The sequence below is a fragment of the Raphanus sativus genome, chromosome 6, assembly GCF_000801105.2.
Source record: "Raphanus sativus cultivar WK10039 chromosome 6, ASM80110v3, whole genome shotgun sequence".
Taxonomy (NCBI): Eukaryota; Viridiplantae; Streptophyta; class Magnoliopsida; order Brassicales; family Brassicaceae; genus Raphanus; species Raphanus sativus.
Genome location: NC_079516.1, coordinates 39684864 through 39698723, shown reverse-complemented (window position 1 = coordinate 39698723; position 13860 = coordinate 39684864). Strand labels below are relative to the sequence as shown.

General features: G+C 31.5%; 2 protein-coding genes across 2 annotated transcripts; both read right to left on the bottom strand.

Moving 5' to 3' along the window:
* Positions 1–2543: 2543 nt before the first annotated feature.
* LOC108810109 (UPF0481 protein At3g47200) lies at positions 2544–5258 on the bottom strand. The gene is made up of 3 exons (XM_018582242.2): positions 4216–5258; positions 3510–3991; positions 2544–3087 (listed from the first exon to the last, which is right to left on the bottom strand). Exons 1-3 carry the CDS (start codon positions 4797–4799, stop codon positions 2663–2665), a joined length of 1491 nt encoding a protein of 496 aa, XP_018437744.1. The 5' UTR covers positions 4800–5258; the 3' UTR covers positions 2544–2662.
* A 4682-nt stretch (positions 5259–9940) lies between these two features.
* Positions 9941–12224, bottom strand: LOC108807027 (probable 2-oxoglutarate-dependent dioxygenase At3g50210). Its single transcript, XM_018579263.2, has 12 exons — positions 12061–12224; positions 11866–11981; positions 11666–11784; positions 11514–11577; positions 11352–11419; positions 11214–11272; positions 10986–11145; positions 10884–10903; positions 10726–10772; positions 10566–10646; positions 10402–10491; positions 9941–10305 (listed from the first exon to the last, which is right to left on the bottom strand). The coding sequence occupies exons 1-12, from the start codon at positions 12092–12094 to the stop codon at positions 10165–10167; spliced, it is 999 nt and encodes a 332-aa protein (XP_018434765.1). The 5' UTR covers positions 12095–12224; the 3' UTR covers positions 9941–10164.
* Positions 12225–13860: the final 1636 nt, after the last annotated feature.

The window sequence follows — 13860 nt, the reverse complement described above, 5'->3', positions numbered from 1 at the left end:
TCAATAGATTGAAAACCATCTATTGATGCAAAACAATATATGTATGTATAGAACGGGCCTTGTGGTCAAGTGGCAGTGGACGGGCCTGGGACGCCAACACGTTTCAGGTTCGATCCTCCTGCTATGCGAAACTAAGTCACATTGTTCTGTTCACCTAACGCGGATATGAGTCCATGCTTTAGGACCCATTTGAATGCCCAGGAGAAGGAGTCCATCCGCGGGCTTGCGACTCCCCCGGGGGTTAGGTCTGGTTCCAATAGTGACCCGGGTTTAACCCTTTTCTGTTACAAAAAAAAAAATATATGTATGTATATGTATGTATATGACTTCGTACAACTATGTCAAAGGTTATAGGTAATGTGAAATGCATTATTTACCAATCAGAGAAATTTTAAAGATAAATTCACCAAAAAGGAAAAACGATTCTTGAGGTCCTCTTGTTCCTCCTGGTGTCTACTTCAAGTTCATTTTTTCTGTAAAATTTAAATCTTATACAATTTTATTTTTTGAAAGATACTATAAGGATTACAAATAGCGGATAAAAGAAGTAAAACTATTTTACCATTTCAAATAATATGTTTTGGCGGGCTTTTTGATCCATTATAATATGTTTTCTTATATTGCTTTCAAATTCAAGGTATTGTTAGGATTACGAAGATGATATAAAGAAAAAGAAATAGTGAGACCAAGCATAACGGAGCATGTTCATTACACAGCTCGAGAGGAACATGGCACGACCTCACCATTTTTCGTGTAGATCTATTATTGGCCTGGACTGGACACGTCCTATCTGTTTTTTCGTTAGCTATATAGTCAAACTCTTATATGATTTGATTTTACTTTAAATAAATTGTTGTAGTCCTGTATGGAGGATGCTAGCTAGTCCACGAGTGGTCCGATATTTTGACAACTTAACCTGGTACATAGCTCGACAACTGTTTACGCTCTAATCTGGACATGGATATATCACTTTCCAGGTCTCTTATCAAGTCTTGCAGTTGTTCTTTTTAATGTTGGAGAGTCAAATGAACATCGCTTAACATTCGTAGGAGATTTATCTTCTAGTAAACGACCCACCTAGATTAATGTACTGAAAAAATAACAAATTAAAAAAGTGTTTACTGATGATTTTGGTATAAAAGGTGTATATTATTAATTCTTTCGGCTTTTATAACTGTGATGAACAAGAAGCATAAAAATATAAGTGAACACGAGAATAGTTTTATCCTTTTTTTGTTATTATTCCATTAGTCTTTTTCATCATATTCACTTTTTAATGCAACCTTGGTAAGAGCGTCCGCAACAGGGGAACAAGCCAAATCCTTAGCGCTGCATCATATGTAAAAAGGATAAAATAATATTTTTTTGCTTAATAAACCTAAGGATTGATCCGTAAATAAGAGGTTTAAGGACCTGATCCTTAAGCTACGTGGCAAAATTTGAATGGATGGGAACAGTTTTGTGTTTCGTTTGTGTCGTCTTCCGTCTTCTTCGTCTTCCAACTCTCTCTGCTTCGAAACCAAAAACCTCTCCTCTCTCTCTGCTTCGAATCGAATCATGCGAAGATTCAATTCGGTTTGCTTCCTTCTTCTTCATCACTCTCTCGATTCTGCCCTCGAATTGCGACCAGGTAATCGATTAATCTAGAGTCATAGTTTCTCGTCGGAGATCATGATTTTGTGCTTGGTTTCAATTGAGTCAAAGCTGATAATTATGATCGTAAAACTTGCCCCTCTTCGAGATATTATGATCGTGAATCTACTTCTCTTATCAGTTCTCTTACCAAAAAAGCAACCTTTTTCATGCTCTGAGTTGTCTCAAGTTCCTTTATGTTTCTGTATAAGATTCAAACTGTTTTGGAGATTAGTGTTGTGAGGTTTGTTCCAAAGGCTTGGCCTTTCGAATTGGTCAAGCTTTGACAATCTTCTTTCATATCAAGCTTAAACCTTTAACAGAGTCTTTCTGCCTCTCTCTCTGTGTTAACAGGTTGAGTTCTTAGCTAGAGGAAATATATAAACAGATGGCGACACTTCAGGACATTGGTGTATCAGCTGGGATAAACAGATGGCGACACTTCAGGACATTGGATTTATTGGTTTTGGACACATATAGTGATTATTACATGCTTCCTCGGTTCTTACTTTGTCTGCAAAACACTATGTAGCTCGTCTGCAATGCAAACAAGCTCTCGCTGATTTCGTAGAAAAGAAGAAGAAGAAGCTGCAAAACTGGCTTGGCAAGGCATGAGAAGAGATGTTAATGTGTTGATCTTTCTCGACATCAAGAAAGCTCTTGAAGGTTTAGTACTACAACTCATGTTTTCTTTTGTATCATCAACACTACTACTGTCTATTACTCCTATATATTCATAAGAACTCTTAACTGAATGCCACCATTGCACACACTTTTTTCTATTAGAATCCTTAGCTATTCAAAAAACAAAAAAAATTACTTTATTAATCCTAAGGACTCTAACCACGAGTCCACCGTTGCGGTTGGTCTAACTCCATTATCTATCACACTTTTTCTTGGCTCTGTAGTGATTGAACAAAATGAACAATTTCTAGGACATCGCTTCCAAAAGAACATAGTCTAAAATCAGTTGTTTTTCAGTAGGAAAATACAACATATTAAAACAAGAAAACGAAAACAAAAACGGAAGTTAAGAAGATGGCTTATAATAAGCATAGACAGCAAAAAAGCTTTGAACTAATGTGAGAATCAACAGAACAAGTGCAGCAGAGAAAGAGAAATATGCCCAAGGGTTATTGAAATACTTGTGTCGTAATGTAGCCTTCAAAGAATTCCACTTACGACTATAGTAACGGTTCACTTCACCGGAAAGTTTAGATAGATAACTATCTCTTGGGTCAAAGACAACTTCTTTACATAGCCGGTTAAACAAATCCGCAACTTCAAAATCACTCCCTAGCCAATGTTCGATGATACCACAATGGTGCAAGTAACTAACATCTTCAGCAGAGTTTATTAGATTATCCATGAAGATTACGTAGGATGTTATGTCGTTGCTCGAGTTGGCATGGCACTGCTCAAAAGCTATAAGATTTGAGAAGAGAGACTTGGTACCTACAAAAAGATGAGACATTATGTTTCTATTAGGTTTAAGGAGTGAGTTTGATAGACATTCTAACATCGCTTATATCCAAGGAAAACCTGGAAAAAGCGATGTTAGAATGTTCCCATCAGAAGAGAAGTTTATATCTAACATAGTATATAATGGGTATGTTCCTCTCTACACATTACCAATTATTTTTGAGTTGGAAGTCCATCACTAATCAAATGAATACAAGTGCAGGAATATAATTTTGACATAACATTTTTCCAGAGCTAGGACACATATATTAACAAAGACCAATCAGTTTAAACGAGAAGTAAGTTCTAAAATGTAATATTTCTAAGATAATGGATAAGAAACGAAAACTGCAAAACATTTACTTGTAGGGAAGGCACACAAAGCTAAGAAAGAAGAAAAAAGGTTAAGTACTCACTATCATGGATTAGCAGTTTGGGTATCTTTAGATAACCCTTTTTGAATTCAATATCCCAAAGCTTGTCGGTTTTCTTTCTCCTGAACTTAACACCTGCTCCCTTTAGTTCTGTCACGCAATGTATCAACTGTTGTTTTCGAGATGACATAGACTTTTTAAGACTTTTCCCATCCGGTGTCCTAGTAGACTTGAAAAGACTTCGATGAAAAACATCCAAACAATGCAACTCCCCGTTGTCACCTACTAAGTCAACGGACTCTACCTTGTCCATTTTAGTCAGCTCCTCGCCCGTTGGCATTAGTTGAGCGAAGAACTTAACCGCTAGTTGTGCCACTAATCCAGGTTGGTACACTGTGTCGGGTTGTAGCTCTAACAACTTGTCTAAAACAAACAAAGGAAGTTGATTTTCTAGCATTACCATGTCACGTTGAATGGAATGCATTAATCCTCCCATCGCGAAAACCGGGTCATTGGGTGCATATCTAGTCAACATCAAACAACATAATCCACAATTTAGGTTAATCTTTTTATTTCAAGGGAAGTCGCTTAGCTGGTAAGATAATTTTTTTAACTAACTAACTAACTACAAACCCTCTCATAAATGAAATTCATATCATAAAAAGAAACATGGTTCATATAAGCCAGATCTGGAATGAAACTGGTTTAGAGATAACCGGGTAATATTAGAAAATTGATCCAGTCTTACCCGATTTCGGTGAATCCTTCTTTGGTTCCCCTGAAGAGCTCAAGGACAAAACAACCATCAAGAAAAAGCACTTCAGTGAACTCATTACTACTCATACAAATGGGACCTTGGTAGCAAGCTCGAGCCGTCTCCTCGAGATTTTTCATGGCATCAACATATGTTTCGATACCTTTCTTGGTATGTTCCAAGACCATATTGACCGCACGCCACTTGTGACACTCCATGGGAAGGAGATGTTCTTTGCCATGGTGATAGGGACCAAGCGATACAGTTTGAGGAAAGTAGGACTTCTTGTCATCTTCTTGCAGGTAATGTGGAACTCGGTAGATACAGAGCTTGTCCCAGGTAGATGCGGTGACGTCTCCACGTGCTTTATTCACCTTGTCTTTGATCGAGATCACCCATTCATCTCGTGTCTCTCTTGGCTTCTCTTCAGTCACTTTGCTTTTACCGGGCTCCGGGTAAGTGTCCTCGTGGCTCGGCAACTTTTGGCTTTGAACCCTTCTTTCAGCGAAATGAGAGAGGCTCCTGACTCTGAACCCTCTGGATCTTTTGTTGGTGGAATTTGACTGATATACAACCATTGTTTCTCTTGGTTGAAGCTTGGGAAATCAAAAGAGTGAGAGAGAGAGACAGTAATTGTCAGATGTTAAAGCAACTATGTAGTATTGGTTAAAGTTGTGATTGTCATAAATGCCTCCAATATAAATATATAGTCAACTAGTGAGATCTGAAACATCAAAACTAGAATTTAAAAGAAAAGACAGTATTACTCTTATAAAATGACTAATACCTACGCTTCTTTGACTTATTTTCCTAATTTTCAAATCGTCTTTCACCACTATGACAAAGAAAATGACAAACAGGAATGATGTTTAGACACGTACACCAATGTCCAGTTAATATTGATGTATGTGGAACAGTAAAATACGCGTCTGAACTCTATACCAGTGGTGGAGCTAAAGATATATTTTAGGAAGATCAATGTTAATCTAATTTATAATAACCAAAAATAATTAATTTATAACTACATAATAATATTAAATGAATTTCTAAAATAACATTGTCACTTATATTTAAATATATTAGTTTAGCTAGTAGCTATTTTCAATAAATAAAAGAGAGTGGAAAATAATATTTGTTTGTTGTGAATTCATGGATTATAATTATTCTTTATAATGATAAATTAAAATTGGTTTTAACAAAAATATATTTATGTTTATAACTTTTTACTTTTTATAAATTAGATTCTTTCAGAAAATATATCATTTTTTATCATCAACTTACATACAGACATAACTAAAACTACGCGAACTAATCTGATAACTCTGCATCCATGTGAACAACAAAGAATGATTGATTTCACGTACTTCGTGGTAGACTATCTACTCTTATATTTTGTGTTTTTGATATATGAATAATCACGAAGTGATTAAAGACCTCCCTTAGAATCCGAATATCTTCTAAGTAATTTGTGTATGCAAACATCACATAAAATTATCGTAGATTTCTCATGTTTTTTTAATGTCGAGATGAAAGTTTTTAATTTAGATTCTTCATGCTTTCTAATGACGAGATGAAAATCTTTAATTTGGCATGTAAAGGTAAAAGACTAGTCCTTATGTTTCTCGCCTTCATCAAACCATCAAAATCTTTTAAAGTGTTATATTATCCTTGTCCTGAGAAAATATCTTGAGTTTTCCATGATTCATCTGTAAAAAACCATCATTCCTAAATCTAAAGCAATGATATCAAGACCGTTTCTCCGTATTGTTATTTGCAGTGTAATGATATATGTGCCTTAAGCTATATCATAGTTTTTGTTTCTGCGGGTTAATGATATCTTTCGAGTCCACATCTATATTACTAAAAACCATATTATTTCTGACATTCTATAGATACAGAGAATCCAAGTAAATTAAGAATTATTCTCAAAATAATTGATCCATATTTGCAAAATAATAGATCGGAAGAGAAAATAATACTTGAAAGATCTCAAACTTTGACCGGTAGAAAACATTCAAAAATACATGATTTATTAAACTTTTAACAAAATGAAAAGATAAATGAAGTTCAATATACAAGAAGTAGAAGAAAGCTAGAAACCTTATAAATATAAACATATCAAAAGAAAAGAACAATCAATGACTGAGAATTATCAAAATGAAGTGCAAAAAAATGTTTAAACTTAATTCACAAGGGTCAATTTACTTACATAAATCAAATTTTCTATGAAATGGAAATTATAAGCATGCAAACAAAAAAGAAAGAATTCAAGTCACATATGTCCCTTGACCTACTTGATTAGAAAGTGTTTCCGCCACATTTATACAAGGATGGTGAGGTCGTGGCGTCGTGCCATGTGCCGAGTTTTCGATGATTACGAATTATTACTTCTTAGTTTGATAACGGGCTGCGCCTAATATATAAGTGTATATATTACGGAGAACATCAGCTAATTCTCTGAAATAACGAGAGAAAAAAAATTTAACTCGTTATTTGTTGAAGTTTTACATATAAAGGGACTATTGAAATTTTACATATCTTATCATTAAAATATTCAAAATCACAGAAAAGATCTCTATAATATTATTTGAGAAGTCAGTTTCCTATGTGTCGCGCTCACGTTAACTCTCGCGATGGTTGATTACAATCACACCCTTAATGAATTAAAAATATTAGATATAATTACTATATTAAAATCGATTTTCCTTTTTTAAAAATAATTCCTGTTAATTAGAAATTTCCTTTTTAGTTAACATATATAGTTAAAACATCTTAAAATTAAAAAACGAATTTAAAATAAGAGAATATATTTATATATAATGCGATTTCATAAAAAAAAGGAAAGTTAACAAAAATAATTTTGATATTTAGTAAAATAGATATTTCTTTTAAAACATAACCTTAACCAATATAAAATATTTCCAAAGTAATAAAAATATTTTCCTTATGTCTATATATTTTCTCAAATAATTACATAAGAAATTGATTAGATAAACCAATATACCTATAGTTAAATAATAATATTTTAATTAGTATTATTGAAATGGTTTATTCATTATTATAATATTTATTGAATATTAATATTTTATAATTAAAAACCTAAAAATGTCTATAAATTTTTTCTTACTTATGTAAAATAATTTCTCAATGAAAATTTATAAGAACTGATATTTATTTTTAAAACGTTAATTGGTATTTTTATGACAACTAATTTTATCACAAGCATATTTTGAACAAGAAATTACAAAAAAAAAATTAAATAATATAATCCTAAAATTTTTAATAACCTAAAATATTATATTTTTCCACAATTAAAAATTTATGTTTTACTTAATATATAGTTTGCTTTTTTTTCCTTTTTCCCTTATATTTGTACAATCCAATATACTTATAATAAAAGTACATAAGAAAATCTGAATTATTATATTGAAGAATATATTTAAGATTATTGAAAATAATTTTCAGTTTACTTTTATAAATCTAAGTTATAATATTACGTAGAACTTACAAAATATTTTAATTATTATAAATACCAATATGCGTTTATGAGATTAAATTTTTTATCCGTTATTTTCTTTTATGGAACTTTCTACTGATTATTTCTTTATTTTTAAAATATTTTAAGAAAATAAAAAATAACAAATTTTTATAAATATTACAAAAATATATTTACACATTTAAGATGAAAAAATGAATTGATGCGATAAACAATCTAATTGGATGAATAAAACTAAAAATAGTTATACTTTAATATAAAAGAATATATGTCACCTTATCCACAAAATGAGTAATTAACATATTATTTTATAGTAATGTTTATTTATTTTATACATATATATTAATGGATGCTTCAAACTATACCAATAAATAAAAATAAATTACTAACTAATTGTTACAGTTTATTTATTTTTTAAAACATATATATATATATGAGATTTCAAAATATTATTGTTATATTTATTTATGTATTCTGAATAGACCAACACTTAAGTTTTTTATTTGATTTTCAAAAATATATATAATATTATTACTAAAATATATATACATATCTAAGGGAAAAATCAATCCAAATTAAATCACAAATTATTCATAATTTTAATATATTTTGAACAAAAAATACCATAGTTGAATTTGAAGAATTTGATGATATCTAATACATTAAAGTTATAATCAAACTAATAATATATTACATATCCAAAATCACACATCTAATTAAAACAATATGATATGATTTATATAAATTATAGAAAAATCGAAACTAAAATTAAACTATTAATAAAATATTACAATATATTTACTTTATAAATATTTATACCCGTGCATGAGTACGGGAAAATCACCTAGTTATAATAAGTTTCCTAACCTCCAATAGGGGTTTACGTCTCACTATCTCGTGATTTGTTTGTGCACTGAAGCTTTGATTGCCAACATCAAAAATGCAGAACTAAGAAAATAATTAACGGAAATGAAGGTATCTCGAACTTACCCATCAATATGTCATCCACTCTTCGCAGATGATAATCTATTCTTTTATAGAGCATAAAAAAAAAGAATGCTAAATCATTCTTAGGATATTAAAAAATATGAAATAATATCAGAACAACAAATAAATTTTTTAAAATTATCCATTCAATTTGGAGATCGAATCGAAGAAGCTAGTAGACATGATTTGAGGTATATATTGGGGATATAGAATATAGGATGCATGAGATCCTATATAGAACTTCCAGAGAGTTTAGGAGAATTCAAAATACAAGTTTTTGGTTTTGTTTATGATCGTCTGAACAACATGATAAATGATTGGATTTTTAAATTCTTCACTAAAAGAGGAAAGAAAGAGATTCTCAAGTGAGTGATTACGGTCTTACCAAATCACACGTGATATCTTATTATAGATTACCAAAGACAACCGCAAAAAAATTGACGATTGCGATAATACAGTTATGGTGGAGTCCAATGAAAAACACAAAAGTCATGCATTAAAAATCATGGGATAAAGTGTGTGTTAACAAAGACAAAGGAGGTATGGATTTTAAAGACTTCGCTGATTTTAATACAGCAATATTTGGAAAACAATTATGGCGTCTAATAGAGAAACCAAATACGCTATTTTCTCGAGTCTTCAAAGGACGGTATTTGATATGCTATATATTTTATTCTGTTTTACCTATAAATTTAATATTTTTTAAAAATATTTTATATGCACTTTGGAGTCTAAGATTGTAAATATTCCTTATTATTTTTAAGGTTTTATATATGTAGTCAAAATATATTTTTTGTAAAAGTTAACAGAAATAAAGAAAATATATAGATTTTATAATCACTGAATATATAACTTCAACCACTCATAAAAGAACTTACATAATTTAAATGGTTACACAATACTCAATAAATATAAAAATTGCATTGAAATACTTTTTTTTGATCAAATAAAAATTAAAAATTGCATTGAAATACTAAAATATTTATACTTTGGAACAAAAAACTTTTAAAACTACTTATATTATTATATGTTATGACATAGATGAAATACTGTTTAAATTTTTTCTAACATATTAACAAAATAATCAAATTTTTATATCACGCCTTTAGTTAAAACTTTAATTTATCATTATTAATACTTCAAAACTTTAATTTGTTAAAATATTAGCATATTGCGAAAAAAATATTAGCATTTCCCCGTCGGATTCTTGTCGGAAAAGTTGTCCAAGCAGTCAAGGATAGAATAGAAGGTAATCAAAGACAAGATAGAGGCTCCCACATAATCCATTTAGTTGACTTACGAGTCGACTGGGTATGCTCAAACGAATTTGAACAAAACCTTTTATGTTGATTAATAATACAGACGTGAGGAAGCCCTTATTATAATTTACAAGCCAAACCTGATGGTGAAGTACTGATGATCGTGTACAATGAAGGTGAGGAAGAGAGATCTATGTTCCATTACATTGCAAAGTTGGTCTGGACTTTGCTCACCAGATGCTCTCCGTAGACAGCTCTTTTGAAAACTTGTGATTCTCCTCTCACTGCCGGGAACTTATTTTTACAAACATCCAATGGCTCCACCACCGCGTCAAAATTAGTCTGCTTAAGACAAGGTTTACAAACATGAAATTTTCAATTTCAACGTGGAGTAACCGAAGGAAACACACACAAAAGAGTGTTAGAAAGTTTAGCAACCTCATAGAAGAATGCAACGCAGACACGGTATAGAGGAGAGTTATTGATCACTCTATGAAGAGTGGATTCATATACTCCATTTGAAAGTATCTGCTTATATATATGATTCCACATCAAAATGGTATATTCAAGAAAGAGCAGTCAGAATTAGGAAGAACAAGAACCTTTAACATGTCGCCGATGTTGCACACAAATGAACCAGGGATGGGAATGGCTGATATCCAGTCACCTCCCAAATTTCTCACCTATTTCAAAAGTTCAAGATTTTTTAGAGAGAGAAGAATCATAAACATAAAAATTAGAGAAGATAACAATTAAGAAAACCTGGAGAGCAGTTTTGTCATCATCTTGATTTACAAGAGTTAACAAGCCTGAATAAAAAAATGTTTCAAAAATATGAAGTTTTTTTTAAGTCTTCAGAAACATGAAGATAGGAATCAGAAATTCAACTTGATTTTAACTTCAGGGTTAAACTTAGTTACCATAGTCAGTGTGAGCTCCACTGGAAAAAGAAATTCAGAAAAATGAGTTACTCAAGAGATGATAAGCGAAAAGAGAATTGTAGGAAACAGAAGTAAGTTTACCATCCAACATCGTTTTCGAGCTTGCCATTGGTGAAGGGAGCACCAGGATAGCCAATAAGACGCATCACCCAAAAAGGCTCTCCAGCAATCTTTCCTTCAAACTCATAAGGTGATCCTCCAAGAGCTAATGCAATTCCCCTCAATATGTTTCTTGAAAGATCTGAAAAGGAAATAAGAAAACTTATGTGAAAAAGCCTTGTTGGAAACAGAACAAAATGGTAAAAACACCTGTACAGAGCCTTAGATACTCCTCCATCAACTCTTTGAACTCATGAGGATTCTCTGGCCTTCAAGAAATGCCAAAAACAATAGAGAAATGGTCAGGACACAGGAGAGACGAAGCAGCTTCAAGAAAATAAGATATACCACTGGTTTGGCCCTTCCATGGCTTTGCCTATATTACCATACTTCCCTTGCTTAAACTCTCTGTAACACTATTATTCCATAAGACAATAAAAACACACATCAGAAGAATCACATGGAAACATGGCTAGTCCCTAGTTGAATAGTATACACAAACACACTTACGTCAATAGCTTCGTGAATATCTGGTTTTCCCTTGGTTACATTTTCTCCAATTCTCTGATATCCTCTGTTTTTATTGATACTCGGAAACAAAATTAAACAATATTCAATTCTGAAAAAAAAAAGAAAAAAGAGTTTGTAGTTTACACGCAAACCTGTATCCAGCAGCAGGAGTCATCTTGATCTTAAGTTTCTCTTCGTAAGGAAGCATGAAGAACTCACGTGTGATCTCTCTGACTTTCTTGATAAGATCCTCCGAGACTCCATGTCCTATCTGCTCTCCAATTACCAAAAAAAAAATGTACAGATCTTTTTCAAAACCAAGAGAAAAAAAAAAGGAACTTAATATTCTTACCACGTAGAAGAATCCAGCGTCCCGACAAGCTCGGTCCAGTTGTTGGACAACCTCAATGACTCCAGGATCCTCTGCCATGTCGGGATCATCACACTTGAGCAGTAGAGGAGAGATGTCTGCAAGAACATCGATGTTTTGAGTGAAGATTTGAGTCAGAGTAAAGGTGAATAGATTCAGGGTTGTTTTCGTACTAACCGATGACTGGTAAGGATTTGAAGTCTGTGGCCATTCTTGTTTCCTTCTCTCTCTCTCTCTCTCTCTCTCTCTCTCTCCGCGGAATCTTCTTCGGTAAATAGAGAGAGAATCTATCTGATCTAGTTATGATGACTTATGAGTGTACGTGGCTTACGAGGACATCTTTTGTTAGCGAGGACTTTATGCTTTCCCTATATAGGTTACCACATTATTTTAAGACTGGTTGGATTCTTGATTTTCTAAGATTCGAATCTCGTGATTGCTCCTTTTAGACATATGCATTTATCTGGGATCCAAAAGCTTAAACTGGAACCGATAAAAATGAATTGAAATCGAACCTAAACTGTATGGGATTTATGTGGGTATAAAATTGTTTTACCCAAAAAACTGGATCCATAAGAAGCTTTCTATTCGATAATTCAAATCACTAGACTGTTGTTAAAAATAAAAAAAAATCAAAACACTAGACTTTTAATTATTCCTCTATGTTTTTATATATATTTTAGTTACAGTGAATTTCTATTTACTTCATATTTAAAATTAGACAATATTTGATTTTAGTTATTTCTGATTTATTTTTACTTATTTTGCATATGAGTAAAATAAACTTAAAAAAAAGCATATGATACTCGAAACTAGAACCGAATTTAAGGGTCCAACTCTTTTCCCCGCTATCACTCGAAAATGCAGTTTCTACGATTAATATCAGTTGTTAGCATTTTGAATCAATCACAAAAAATGATATAGATCGCTTTAAACCATTGCAAAACTTTTAAAATCAAAAGTTTGTTCAAGTTATCCTTTGCGGTTGGTGATGGCTGTTGAGGATGGATAAATAAATATTAAAAAGTTCTAAATTTTCTTAAAGTTTTAAATTAAAATTTAAAATTAAAACATTATAAATAAAATATAAATTTTATATTTTAATTTAAATTCACTGTGTCACAATTTATTTTATTAAAGTTTAAATCAAAAATATTCAATATAACTTTTAAACATTAATATAATATATAACGAAACAAAATATTATTTCGAAACTTCGTATATACTTCAAAACAAACTGTACTGAAATTATAACTTTCTTCTAAATTAAATAAATAAATGTAATGTTTGTTAATTATATTTTATCAATAGTTATTATATTTTTTCATAATAATATGTTTTTGATGTTTTTAATGTTATAATATATTAATACAGATTTTTTTATTAAACCGATGCAGTATTTTATAATCAACCAGTCACAAGTATATCGAAAACGCATCAATTTCGAACCGGATACCAGTCGTATAAATCGCTTAACAATTTTAAAAACTGCAGCTGCTCACATTAACAAAGTTTCGTAACCGCAGCCTCAATCGTTGATTTAAATCAGTCTGACCTTAAAATCGAGTAGAACCGATATAGAATCGAAGTAATTATATGGTTTTTAAGTAGAGAAAAAAGAGTTGGAACAAGGTCTTCTCATAATGGTGCCGGATATGGTCAAATATCAAAATCACCAACAAATATACCGTGTCAAAATGAATGTAGTCTTTTAAAAGTTATCAAGTTTGAAAAGCTCTTTCAGACTTTCAACTCAATATCTTAAAAATGATTAATTATAACTCTTTCAGATATGATGGTTCAGTTTTTTTTTAAATACTGAGATACTTCATTAAACTGGGGGACCAAAAGGTCAAAGTTACGGGAGTAAAACCCCAACGAAAAGCAAAAGAGCCAGTACCAGTAGGCACCAGAAACAAAACGAACAAAGATTGAGCACAACATAGGCTCTCCTGGCAGAAGCTGAGAAAAAAAGAC